Genomic DNA, 14581 nt, shown 5'->3' with positions numbered 1-14581 from the left:
ATAGATGTTTTGATGTAAGTTTAAATGAGGGACCTCTCTGTCTGTTTCTAGATTTCTGTAAAGATAGCTATGTTATTAGAATTGAATTCTTAACATTCGGGGACTACCTTCCAAATTGGAGACTTTTAATTCATATTTTATTGTATTTACTGCATATCTAGATTGCTTTATTTGTTTTGAGGTGGGGAAGTCAGGGTTTGAGATAATACTTCTGATATAGCTGGTTAGGGAATTAATGTGGGCAACAATATTGGGTTTAGTATTACAGTATTTTAATATTATAGCTCCAAATTGATATGGGGGAATATTTTAATTTTTAGTATGTTAATTTTAATAACTGTTTTATTAATGTTTATTCTTTTTATAAATGCAAACAGTTTTGCATGTTTTGGCCGATAGGAGAAACTTAAAAATAGTACCCAGATTTGGTAAAACTATTTAAAGTGATAATTTGCCTATTGATTCTGATGTCGGTATCAATCTCTTTTCTCCCCTTTATTTACTGGGTTATAGTAGTTGATTAGTAAAGAAAATCTGACTTTTAGTGCATGGGAATCAGCATAGCTTACTTAGTGACAAATCAAACTGTAAATGAGAAATAGTACATTCAGATCTTATCTCTGCTATGATCTGGGCTTCTTAAGAAAAGTAATTGTCCTTTCTTCACTTGTTCCTTTTCTGTAGCATAATAAAAGTGTTATTGGGATGTGATCGATGTAGTATTAACATAAGGATATTTGCATAAAGGAAATTCTATATTGCAGTCATCTAAACCCCTGTGTCCCAGAAGAGCTCTACAAATATGGAATGGGGGGATGAAAAGGGGGAGAGTCCAGTAGTGAATTTTTGTACGCTTAGGCTTTTCCAAAAAGTTCTCTCTCTCTTAGAAGAGGATCGTTGGCATATACAGTCTGTAATGGGGTGTGTCAGTGTGGTAAATAAAAGGAAAATGCCTTAAAAGGATAGGTTCTTTTTTTAAAAAAAAAAAAATGACGTGGAGAGGTTTCTGCTTTTATTGGCTGTAACTCTTTTACAGAATTCTGAACAACCCTGGACTCAAAAATGACTTTCCTCAATAGGCAAATCAAATGTTTTGATAATGTCTCGTTCTTTTTGATAATTAAACAAAAATCATGAGCCCTATGATTACTATATAAGCCAGTGGATGATAATGGTAAAGATGATTTATTAAACTTGTATGCTGCCCAAGTCTCAATGACCCTGGATGGCTTATAATAATAAAACAAAAAAATGGCAATAAAAACTTAAAAAATAGATGGCAAGCACAATGAAATGAAGGCTTTCACTCTCCCTTGCCAAAGCCCTGGCTGGAGAGCCAGGTTTTTATGGCTCTTTTAAACAACAGCAGAGTGGGGGGGGGGGGCAGACCTCGTCCCTGAGGGCAGGCAACACTAAACAGAAGGCATGTTTCTGAGATCCTGAGCGATGACATTATTTAATCAAAGGAACCTGGATCACACCAACTCTGCAGAATCAAATCCACAAGGTAAATATTATGAGAGACAGGATGTCCCTCAAGTTACCTATGCCATGTACAAATGAAGGAATAGTTAAGATTCTGTTGCAAATATACTGAGAATTGAAGTATCTTTATTTGAAACCAACGTACTATATACCTTGGGTACATGAAAAAGACATATTCAAAAAGAAAAAGAGTGAGATGTAGATTTCAGCAGCTCCTGAATGGTTCACAGTCATGTACATAGTCTTCTGTGCAGAATTAACAGTTGAGCATTTTTTAAAAAAAATCTTGCATAAATAGAACAGAAATTGATAATTTGCGGTTGATCAATTATTTTAACAAGGAATCCTTATCATTCAAATTAAATTAATGTAAATGTATCTAAATTTGAAGTATTAGTTCACCAAAAATGAACGATCGACAACAAATATATGAAATGTTATTAATGCTGGGTGATGTGTGGATGATACTTTTTAGAAATACCTTGCAACATCTACTTGGTGAGGCATTATAAAAATAAAATGAGACATTTCAATGGCATTAATGGCTGCAGTATTTCAATGTGTATTAGGTAAATCATTTAGATAAATTATTATACAACAGAACATTGTACCATTTCTCACTCAATAAGATCTAGTAGGGTGGGATGGACCAAGTCTTAGCTTCCTGTTCTTTGATTTCTTGTTTTAAAGGTTTTCTTCTAGCATGGAAGAAAATGAAGGACAGGTTGTTTAGCATGTAGCCTAGTAAAATTCTTTGACTTCTGTTTTTCCTTGATCTCAGTGCCTTAGGCAATTTTAAAATATTCAAAATGAATATTTTTGAAAATATTTTATTTATATTTATAAATTGGAAACAGCTCCCCCAATATCTAAGTATAATCTCCAATTTGTTCTTCATTTTCCTTCTGTGTAGGATAGAGAGTGATGTTCAAATTATACTATTATTTCTGTCTTTCATTATCTACTTTAGTAGTAAATACAGAACAGACAATAATGTTCTTCTTCATGACATATACAATGCGTTTTTTGAAAGTATTACTGCAAGGTTATGATGGAAACTGGGAATTGAGAAAAAATCATGGAGAGTTAGCCTTTCACTAGCCCAGAGGTAGGCAGCCTTGGCTCTTTTATGACTCGTGGACTTCAACTCCCAGAATTCCTGAGCCAGCATGGCTGGCTGGCTCAGGAATTCTGGGAGTTGAAGTCCACGAGTCATAAAAGAGCCAAGGTTGCCTACTCCTGCACTAGCCAATATCTGAGACTGGGATTTCTAAAGCAGAATGCCTATGAATCCCAGACAGTGGGGGTAGCAACAATGTTTGAAGACGTCTCCTTTATGTTTTGAAACATCTAGCAAGTACCTTTGCTAAACTATAGCATAGTTTTAAAGTCGCATAAATGTACCATAAAATGTAGAACCGGCAAATTGTATAGCTGAATTGCTTTTTAAGGTACTTGTAACACAGTAATATTGGTCATGGATGCAATGCTAGAAACAAATATGGGTAGTCCATTTCAACATAGTCTTCTAAAATGTTGCTATTTGTTCATTGAATAACGACTTAAAACTGATTATGAAATCCATTGTCATTTACATATTGTAATAGAAATTTTTCTTCTCATGTGTATATTTAAAGCAATTAAAATAGTTTTTAAATGTTAATTTAGTTCAACAGATGAAATATTTGCTTTAGTATTTATATATGTTTTGATTTTTATTACCATATTAGTAAGATACCAGTTAATAACAATAATCCAATTGGAACTTGATTTCATGTAGGCTATTAATCTATATCACATTTAACCAGACACGATCCTGAATTAAGATAATCTCCCCACAAGGAGATTTCCCAAAAAGGAAAGTAAATTGCTCCTCAAGTAGCCCTGATAGTTGTATTGTAGCCTTACAAATTCCTGGAAAACATATTTTCAGCTGGAATTTTTAATATTTAATTTTTTGAATTTCTACAGCCTGCTTATAAATCTTTTAATAAGCTTGTCTATTTCTAATGAAGTTTATTATCAGTAAGACCTGTACCAGGATTTGCTAAGCCATAAAATGAAAAAGATCAATAAACAGTATGTGTAACCTATGGGAAAAGCTATTAATAATTTTAATAAAGCTGTTAAAACACTTTATTATCAGTACCGGTATTTATTTTTAATTTTTTAATTTTATAATTCATTACTATTTTTTGCTCAATATTACAGAGGTAAATTGAAATGGAATAATTATTTGTTAAAACTTAAAAGTTCTTTTGCCTAATCTGTTGGAAGTTCTATCTGGCAACTTCCAGAGACAGCCAATTTTTTAAGTTATTCATTTACTTAATATATTCATTCATAGCTCATCTTTTTACTGTGGCCCTATCCCTACATTTCTTTTCTGAAAGCCATATACTGTAGGTCTGATTATTTCCTGCATCTCATAAACGGCTGCTTATTCCTGGGCTAAGAAAATAATTTTGTGCAAAGCTTAAGCTAGTTGACAGCAAATATTGAACAAAAAGACAATATTTCTGAATTAGTTTGGGAGAGTGGCTATAATTCAACCCCACCTCCCTCCAATGTAGTACTGGAATTCATACAAAAGCATCAGCAATGATGGTTCCCGTTTGAACACATTTGCAAAGGGCAGCCCATCACCTCTCTGATTTATTGACTCCACAGTTGATTGCTGTTAGAATTTTTTTCTTAACAGTTAACTGCAATCTGTCTTTGTATTAAAGGGGCACTCCATGATCTGCCAGACATTGACCAGCTAGGCAGTGCTTCCTGACACATTCATCCCAGATGGCCAAAAAAATATCTTTGCTTCCTGAGTAGAACATGCCTCATGGCACATAAACCAAAACAGCCTCTCTTATGGCCAGGAAAACAAAAGTTTAATCATTTCAGAATCCTATTTCAGAATACTGTTCCTATTTAAAAGGCCTTATTTTGAGACATGTAAGAGGGATTGGATTGGATTGGATTGGATTGGGGGGGGGGAAATGACTGCAAGATGTACCTGGTAAGCAGGGAACATGGCCTCAGGAACATCCTGGAAATCAACAGAAAAAAGCCCTATTCTGAAAAGCAAAGAGTAGTGCTCCAGCTCTATGGAAGAGTAAAACTATTTGGGTTGATTGTAAGCAGAGTTAAATTGGTTTCTTTGAAAAATGGAGAAAAGGGAAAGAATTCCATATTGGGACTCAGACAGCTCCTAAGCCTGAAAATTAATTTTAAATTCTGGGTAGATTACATAGTTGTAGTACCAAATCTGTGCCCATAAAATATGTTCTTTATTCAAAATACCGGTAAACATTAGTTCTTTACTATATTTGCGTGATTCTCTTTTTTATATAAATGTGAATAAGTAAGCTTTTTTATATTAAATGATGTGTTGGCTGTACTAAAGCATGCTGTGGGGAATGCTGTGCTTGCTGAAGAAAGTGTATCAAACTGTGTAGGATTTATGCTGTCTTCAGCTTCTGCATTTATGAGCTGCTCCAGACCAAAGTCTACTACCCTGTTTTTTCCTGCAGTGATATCATTGGAGGTACAATTAATGTTCACTCTTTTAAGTGGAATGAGTTTTTAACCAATTAAATTAAAAATTGTTTGTTCCTTGAAGTCAAGGACTTAAGTATTTAAGTACAGTAGTCACTTCTGAAACACTATAATTAGAAAACCTCAAAGGAATTGATGGTAATAATGTTGGAGAATGTTGGCCCCATCCTTGCTCTTGAACTCTTTGAATGTAGTTATTCATAAAATAACTGTAAAAGTCATCTGTTTAACTTGTTTTGTCAGAATTATTAATAGTGTTAAGTCTGTAAAATGAATTAGTGAGTTGAAATACTTTTTTTTTAAAGGAGGACAGCATTTGATGGAATGTTTGTATTCTACCTTTTGCAAATATATTCCTTTCCAATTTATTTTATATCTTATAATATCTCTAAATGTGAGTATTATTTTGTATATATAAGAATGTCTGAAGGATATTAACTTATCTAAGGCCTGGTTAAGAGGGGTGATTTGAGCCAGATGCTTCATGGGTCACCTCTCTGGCTCTTAGACCTTACGCTGCATTAACTGTCCAATGATGTAAAAAATGTCTCTGTTGTGAAATAATTTTCAGCACTATCTTCAGTTCATTAACAACAAACATTTGTACCAAGTGCTAAATTTATTTTCAGCTCTTAAGAGATCTTAAGATCAGCATAAAGATTGATGCTCATTTCTCTTCTGTAATGAATCTTCTCTCTCTCTTTCTCTTCCTCAGGAAAATGGAATAGTTTTTTTTCTATGTGATGTTTATCAGAGGAATGACAATTCATTGAGACAATAGAGGAAAAGGAATCCGGGATGGATGGCTTAGTTAAGCAGAAAGATGTGCTTAGAAAGCATAATAAGGGAATTGACACCCAGAAGAAGAATGGGTTGATTAACACAAGGAACTTAATGGCTGAAAACAGGGAGGGGTTGGTATCTGTGTATCCAACTGCTCAGTATCAGGGTCGGCCAGTTGGGACTCTCTATCCCCCAAATGACCCAATACAACAGCTTCTTGACCCCAGTACTCTACCACAGACAGTAGAACCCCGCTATCATCCAAACATCATCCTCTATTCAGAGAGCATGCTACGATCATGGGGAGAAAGCCTGAGTGCAGAATGCTGTGAAACAACCTTTATTGAAAACAAGTCACCCACCAAAGGCTGCCTGGATTATCCTGAAGGCAAATTTGTCAGTCTATCCACAGATGAGATTAAGATCCAGACCCTCTCCTATGATGTGGAAGAAGAAGATGACGAAGACGATGACTTCCAAGAACTAGAGGTCAGGGAAGTTTTCTTGGTATATTGTCAATTGCAAATAATATGATAGGATAAATTGTGGTAGGATACATTCCGTTTTAAAACTTGCTAACGGTGTTAACATTATGTAAATAATGAAATAATGCCCACCCACAGAAACGGCTTGTTAAATTAGATAAATCACTGTCACTCTTCCTTTTCATTTCCTTTGTTGCAACAGGTGTAACAGCACCATTCAAGTAGTCCCAAAGCAGAGAGAAAAAGGATCCATATACAAAGATGATCCCTACTTTGCCTGGTTGACTTCATTTTTATCAGAAGCCAAATTCAGAATTGGGAGGTGTGGGCAGGAAACTCTAATTAATGAGGTGTTTCTGTCCAGGGTGACCCTTTTAGGATGCAAGAATCTATTGTGTAGACAGTGTTAATTCAGAAAGAACGGGTTCTTCTGATTGTAGAAGTTCAGGAAATACTGCCCTATTTGCTGGACTGATGGTTGGGACAGAAATAAAGGTGAGAAAGTTGTTTTTAACACATGCAGTGGCCAACATGAAAAGTGCAGAGCTCCTGTAACTTTGCATATAAAAAGGTTGCATCAGGTATGGTTTACATGATAGCAATAGCAATAGCACTTAGACTTATATACCACTTCACAATGCTTTTATAGCCTTCTCTAAGTGGTTTTACAGAGTCAGCATATTGCCCCCAACAATCTGGATCCTCATTTTACTGACCTCAGAAGGATGGAAGGCTGAGTCAATCTTGAGCCGGTGAGAATCGAACTGCCAAACTGTAGGCAGCTGGCAGAAGTAGCCTGCACTATTGTATTTTAACCATTGTGCCACCATGTCTCATAATAAGCTACAAGCTATACCTTTCATACTCTAAAAACTGTATTTGGATAGGTTTCTTGTATGTTTATGTAACTGTGTTTTCATGGAAATGTACAAAATCAGTATAGATAGGGCAAATCTCTGAAATAATTCTGAGATATACAGATACTTAGAACATAAGAAATGCTTCCTGGGACCAAGATTTTAGGAGGATTCTGCAGCTAATAGAAGAAATTGACCAATCTTATTATGTACTTCATGGTTCATAGGAAGAAATTAAAATAAGAAGTCAGCTGATGTGCTCATAAGTGTGAATCAGCCTTTAAGATATCCAAAACTGCTGGTTTATTTAGTTGGTTCGCCTCTTAAAACTGCAAAAATTATATACCAAAATGTAAAAAGAATAAATTGTATAATTTAGAGCACAATATGGAATAGAATAGAAAGATTCAGACATTACTGAAGCAGCATAAGAAGTGCCATGTTGTTTTTGTGACAAAATGTAGCTTTATATTCATTGTGCTATATTGAAAAGCTCAGTTCCAACACAACTATTAAAGCAAATCTATAGGATATAATTAATATTGTGTATACTGTAAAGTAAAATATTATTAGATGTTTCTCTAACAGCTGCTTTTTAAAATCTAAATCCTTTATTTGGGTTTATGAAATACTGTATACCTAAATTAGGAGTGGGAAACAATTCAAGTGCTAAGCATGCTTGTTGACCTTATGTCAAATATTCTAGCAGGAGGAATTAATCTCAACCCCAGCAGTCTGATGTGTTAGGATTAAATAAACAGAAGTGGCTTTCTTACTTTAGATTCTGGCCATGCCCATTGTTGAGTTTGGCTCTATCATTGCCAGCATATTCTGAAGGATTGTGCTTTCCAAAACAGTGTATTGGCTCTGTTCCAATAGATTTATTCCATCTTGACAAGATTATAGATAGTAAATGTGAGCTAAAAAAAATCATTTATCATTTTGTCCTGATTTTTTTTTGTCCTCTCCTGCTTTTAAAGACTAATCCAAGTCAGTTAATTCCATAGAAATCAATTGATTTCAATTGAGGGCATTTAGTAAATAAATTGATGTATTATTTCTAAAATATTTATTGTGATATATACTTGCATGTTTTTGTGATGTTTATGAAAGATATACTATATTGGACTTTAAGGTACGATAAAAATATTATTTTCTTATAATGGGCTAACAGGAAAATGTAAACACTTTAGCATCTGAATGTTTTATTTTGTGGGATTCTTATCTGTAAATTGATAGCTGTATTGATGCATTGCAATTTTTATGGTCCCTTACCATTAACCATAATAGGTAGGCATGATGTTATTCAACAATACCTGAATGAATATCTGGTATGCATACTTGATTTCAGATTTGATATTCTTACCAAAATACCAATTTGTTTCCAGAACATTATTCAGATGCAAATTTCTTGATCAATAATTTTGTTATACAGCTGCTCCGAGGATCTTTTTCTGTTTCAGCAATACATTTACTGTAGCACCCAGCCAATAAAAAGTTCAATACCAAAAAAGGAGCAAATTATAATAGGTAGCAAAACAAAAATAAGTATTGTAGGTCTGTGTGCTTTCTGGATTTCAATTTTAATATTTTTGCAGTAGCAAAAATAAACCCCAAAATTACTTTTTTTTACTAATATAAAGATAATATACATTCTGTGGATGCAATCCTGCTAATGTTATAATTAAAAGAAAAAAGAAAAAAAATGAAATTCACATGAAATTGAAAAGTACTGTGTTCTAATTCTTCATTGATTTGCATTCAAGCATACAAGGACATCACTCTTGTCTTTAAAGCTCTTGTCTTTAAAGAGCTTAAAATGTTGCAGGGAGGCACCCGGAGTGGAAACCAGCTTTGTCTCTCTATGTGGGAGATACAATCAAATAATATTTTAAAAATGTAAATGAAAATAAACATTAAGAAATAAGATGCATTGATGGTTCCCGATAGCTGTTTAATAAAAGGATAAGTGTTCACAAAAGGGTGAGGACTTCTTGATGGCTTACTTGCATTGTATGTTGGAACAAGTATAAAAGGCTGGGCTTTGTGCTGCAATATTGATTGCAGCAATAAAGGTGTGACTCATTGTGGCTTGTATTGGCTCTATAAGGACTTACAGACTCAATTTATAATACTCGCCTAACAAAATATCCGGGAAATACTGATCTCTTCTACCTACAACTGTTATCAGATCAGTACAAAGTAATTTCTCTGAATGTGGCCAAATTCTGTTAGGCTATGTCCAAAACTAGGCAGACTCTAATGCTCACTGATAATCCATCACCAATCATGATGTATCATTTTGTCTTTTATTTATTTTTATTTACTATTATTATTATTGTTTGTAATGCTTTTATTTGTGTAATGCTAATCTATGACTGTAATAAAAACTGATTGTATTGGATGTCTGTGGGAGAGGTGGTTAACTTGTGATAAGTCAATTGTTGTTGAATATATTTTGAAGGGTCATAGGTATTGCTGAAATGCTAGTAATCAGTACATTCAAACTGGATGCAGTTACTGCTTGTTTACTTCAACTGAAGTAATCAAATGGTCAGATAATGAAATTGCTTTCCTTTTTCATTGTCCCTGTCTGTAGCTTCACTTTTTCAAAAACAAAGAAATAGTCCTTTGCAACTCAATTTCAGATCACTTCAAATTAAGAAAATACTCAAGTTTTTCTATTTGGCTGTCTCTCAAATGCCTATTTGGCAATACTATCATTAATTTCACTCTGGAGTCTAAGGACGTTTTTTAAATAATGTTTTTTTCAGTCTGTTGGCAACTGATGTATAGCTTCAAGTTACTTTTTTTTAAAAAAGATGCTGGGTTTGACATTGTCATTGTCAGCAGCGTATCCCAGGAGCTGTATCATTTTGAAATATTGATCAGAACTCTTTAATTTGCACTCCAAATTTCCTTCCTTATTGGGATTTATCTGATACACTTGTTTTACATTATTTTTCCTCCTATTCTAGTGGTGTGGTGGCCTAGAGGAGAAGACACTAGTCTTCCACTTTTAAGGTTGAGAGTTCAATCCTAGGTAGTGGCAGATATTTCTCTGAGGGAGCAAAGAGAAAATATCGACTGTAGACTCCACGTGGCGTCAGGAAAGGCATCCAGCCAGTAAATGCTCAGCTCCATTCAGTCACCCTGACTGTGCTCCAAAATAAGGGATTACAGGGTCATAAAAAGAGTTTTTTCTTAATATCACTCAGATATCTTCTATAGCAGGGCTTTTCAGACATGACTGATGGTACGCGACCATCCTAGACAAGTGGTAGCAGGGGAGGGGAATGAGCTGAAGTGGCGGCAGCATCGTAGAAGCCTGACAGAGAAAGAGCTGGAGTTGCAGGGCTGTTAGGGCTCAGCAGTAGCCCCAGGATTTGTGCGCGTGGCTATGAGCTGATCGGTACTTTTGCAAGGCTATGGGTCTGGGCAGAATCCCCAGGATCAGCACTGGGCTCCAGCTGATTGATGCTTCCGGAAGCTGGAGGTGTCATGAAGAGAAAAGAGGAGGGGGGATAGAGGAGAGGATCTAAAAGAAGGTTTTGGCGGGAAAGGGCCAACGAGGGGCTGCTCCCGCCCCACCCCCTGGGTGCATGCACAGGAGGTGGCAAGGGCCCGACATCCTTGCTGACTGTCCCTGCTGACCGCTCAGAAAGAAAAGAGGCAGGAGAAGCACTTCCCTTTCCCCCAGGATGCCAGCGCTCCACACTTGCTGCCTCCTGTGTGCACACCCAGGGGGCAGGGCAGAGATGGTGGGGCAGCCCCCTGCTGACTCCAGGGCTGCTCCGTGGATCTAAGGCTGAGCGCGTTCCGCCTTCAATGGCTGCCACCAGGTTGTAGACCAGCGCCGCACCCACTTGCTGACCTAGCCTCCCAGCCACGAGGCTTTCCTTTCACCGGGACTGCCCCTGTCCATGTGGAATAGCTATGCCCGGCAGCAGCAAGACCACTTACAGCACTGGCAATCTCTTCCCCCTCCCATCATCCCTTCCTGAGCATGGAGTAAGGAAAGAGATGGGAATGAGAAGCAGGGAAGGAAGGAGGGGAGGAAGGAAGGAAGGAGATGGGAATGAGAAGGAGAGAGGGAGGGAGGGGGAAAAGGAAGGAGATGGGAATGAAGCAGGGAAGGAAGGAAGGAAGGAAGGAAGGAAGGAAGGAAGGAAGGAAGGAAGGAAGGAAGGAGAAGGAGGGAGGCAGGGAGGGAAAAAGGAAGGAAGGAGATGGGAATGAGAAGCAGGGGAGGGAGGGAGGGAGGAGATTATAATGAGAGGGAGGGAGGCTCTGAGGGAAGTCCTGCCTTAGCACTTGGCCCCAGCAGCCCTGCTGCCCTTTCGCCATCCCCTTGCCTCCTCCTCCTGGCCTCTTGGTGGTCTCCTATCCTATTGCAAAGGATGCTTTGGTTACAAAGGCGGTCTCCTCGCATGGAGAGGGAGTGGACCTCCCTCTGACCCACACACTTTGCCTTCCTGCATCCACCATGAGCAACCTGGCTGAGGAGAGAAGTGGAAGTGGGGCTGGACTGGGTTGAGCTGCAGGGTCTTAGTGCCTGGGAGCTTGAGGGCTGGGCTGGATGCTTGCTCTCTGCTGCGTAGGGCTCTGGGCAGCCTGCACCACCGTCCGGGAGTCCCCTGCATGGCCCAAGAGGGACTGCGAGGCTCCTCAGATGGACCATGCCCTGGTGCCCACCCCAGTCCCATTCTCCTCCATCAGAGACCCCCATCTAACAAAGGTACTATAGAAGGGGGGCTGATGGTGGGGTCTCTTTATTGAGGGCTCCCCTCCTATGTAACAACCTACCCTCCAGACCCCCTGCCCTCTGGTTTCCATTTTTTACTGCATTACAGAAATTGGTAAAAGACCTGGCTCTTCTGAAGAACCTTTGACTTGATTACAGAGCCACCAACATTGACATTAGAATATTTTAATTATATTAGTATTATTATTGTATATTTATTATTGTAAAGCGCCTAGAGTCTGACAGTTTTGTGGAGTTGTAAGAATATTAAGGTATTCCTCCCGGATGCTCCTTAAGGTGAAATGAAATTGAATACAGTTGGCCAATAAAAGTAGGAGTAGAGATAAGAGTATATGTAGTCTAGATGGTGGCTGGATTTGTATCATACCACTATTTTATATTACTGCTTTTCCTTTAAACAAGGGTATATTGCTGTATTTCTAGTTTAGATCTAGCTTCTCTGACTTTTCCCTTGTTTTGCTAGTGTCTCTTTCGCTACTAATCATCAGTCAGGTTGAATTGAATTCAAATATCTGAGCGTCTCAGTGTCTCACTATCATCTGCTTCCAATCTCATCTACCTCAATAGCTGGTCAAATACTGTTATAGCCACAGTGCAAGGATTTCATTAAAACATTGTTTTGAATGTAAGAGTATTCCACGTTACATAGATGAATTATTATCTTAACCCCACATAAGTTTACTATTTCAAGTGTTTGGGCTGTTGGCCAACATATATTTTATGTTTTAGTCATTTAGTCTATTTGATTTTTAATGGATTCTTTTTTTTTGTAGTTGCCAGCTGACAAAGCTGGGGAAAAAAATTATTTGGTAGATGAGAGGCATCTGGTATTGTAATCTTTCCCCTGTCAAATTAAATGTTGTTTACCATTTGGCCTTTTCTTATGAGTTGTACTTTAACTATCTTCAGAAGATCCATTCGGACTTAAAATGTGAGCAGAGCCGAGTAAGTAATTCTAATGACAAAGGCATATCTCTTGGCTTGGCCCACTTTATTGCTTTCGTATATACAGAGAATGCTTGCAAAATGGAAGGCTTCACACATACAAGTGTGTGCGCCAAGGCATATATACAAGTAGATGTGTTCCTTGATGTGAACCCACATAGCCCTGGTCACATGCTGATTTAGATAAGCATAAACGTCACAACCATCACAAATCACCCCATAATACCGGTAGTGGGGATAGGTTTCAGCATTCTTAAATAGAGTAGGATGACTTTTTAATGTTACGGCACTCGTGGTGATTTCCTTCTTTTTAAAAGCTGTTGCTGCAAGATTTTGTGTTCTCCCTGTGGTCACTATGTTGCAGAACAGGATGACCCGCCATCATAATTTTAAGAAATGAAAAGTTAGCTGTTCTAAAGTAATTCCTAACAATGTCATCCCAACATAATTTTTTTTAAAAAATATGATTCTTCTAAAATGTTCTTTCATTGCAGAAGAGTACAAATATCTCTTATAACATAATCTCAGCCAGAAAATTCTGTGTTGTCTTTTGAAGAAAATGGATCATAGGTATGCCTAATGCAGAGAGAAAGGGCTAGTCTTGCCAGTGGCTTATCTACTTCATGGTCTTTTTCTCTTGCTGTTTCAGAGTGATTACTCAAGTGACACTGACAGTGAGGACCATTTCCTTATGATGCCTCCCAGGGATCACCTTGGACTTAGTGTGTTCTCCATGCTCTGTTGTTTCTGGCCATTGGGGATAGCTGCTTTCTATTTGTCACATGAGGTATTTGTACAATTTTATTATTCCATTTAGCTTCGTATGGCAGATAGGCAATATTCCATTAGTTTAGAGATGTGATAAAATAAAATAAAAAATAAAAAAGTATTTTTTTTAATACCAAAAGTTATTTAAACATGCTGGTCCATGAGAAAAAACTCAGTCACAGTTGAACAATCCTTTTATTACCAATCAAAATGCCAGATATTCACAAAGTGAGAAATTTGTATGCTTCTATGTACTGTATGAATTTAAAATACCTGTATGGCCACCCATTTTATATGTCACAAATCTGAGCATCTCACAAAACCATCATAAATATTGATTTACATTGCTAACTTTACTTCTGATTAAATGTGCACAAGAAAGCACCAGCAAAATTGTGATCCCTCTGGGGGCTAACCTGTGATGTACAAGATCGAAAAATAGCTTTCCCAATATGATCTGCTCTGATGCGTTGGGAACAAAACCTCAGCAGTTCCCAGGTAATTCTGAGAATTGGTCTTTTTTTTTTTTTCAAATATAAATTTTTTATTGTTTTCAACATAAAAAAAAGCACATCACAAATACATCACAATTGAAAAAAACCCCTACCCCCCACCCCCCACCCGGACTTCCCAAACCTAATCCCAGGATACTATTCAACTAAAAGTAAACTAATATTAATATCCCTAACTCCACAAAGTGTTATTCTACATAAGTAGGTGAAATATATATATATATATATAAAAAAAAATTTTTTTTATCTAAAAACCTAACTTATATTCCACCATTCTATGCTTATTTTGAATATAAACAATCCATCTTCTCCATATTGATAAAAATTGTTCATTTGAATGATCCTTCAAATAAGCCGAAATCTTTGCCATTTCAGCAAGATGCGAAACCTTCAATCTCCAGTCCTCCATTGTAGGTAAAACTTTACTCT

General features: G+C 37.0%; 1 protein-coding gene across 1 annotated transcript in view; it reads left to right on the top strand.

The window, feature by feature from the left end:
• The first annotated feature begins 5835 nt into the window (after window positions 1-5835).
• SYNDIG1 (synapse differentiation inducing 1) overlaps window positions 5836-14581 on the top strand; it is a 17324-nt gene continuing 8578 nt past the window's right edge. Inside the window, exons 1-2 of the mRNA XM_015812524.1 lie at window positions 5836-6309; window positions 13522-13659. Coding sequence (XP_015668010.1) covers window positions 5836-6309; window positions 13522-13659 — 612 coding nt within the window. The remainder of the gene's footprint in view (window positions 6310-13521; window positions 13660-14581) is intronic.

Source organism: Protobothrops mucrosquamatus, unplaced genomic scaffold (assembly GCF_001527695.2).
Source record: "Protobothrops mucrosquamatus isolate PMUCROS unplaced genomic scaffold, P.Mucros_1.0 scaffold94, whole genome shotgun sequence".
In the NCBI taxonomy this organism is placed as follows: Eukaryota; Metazoa; Chordata; class Lepidosauria; order Squamata; family Viperidae; genus Protobothrops; species Protobothrops mucrosquamatus.
Note: the sequence above shows the minus strand (reverse complement) of the source record. Positions and strands in the feature narration are given on the sequence as shown.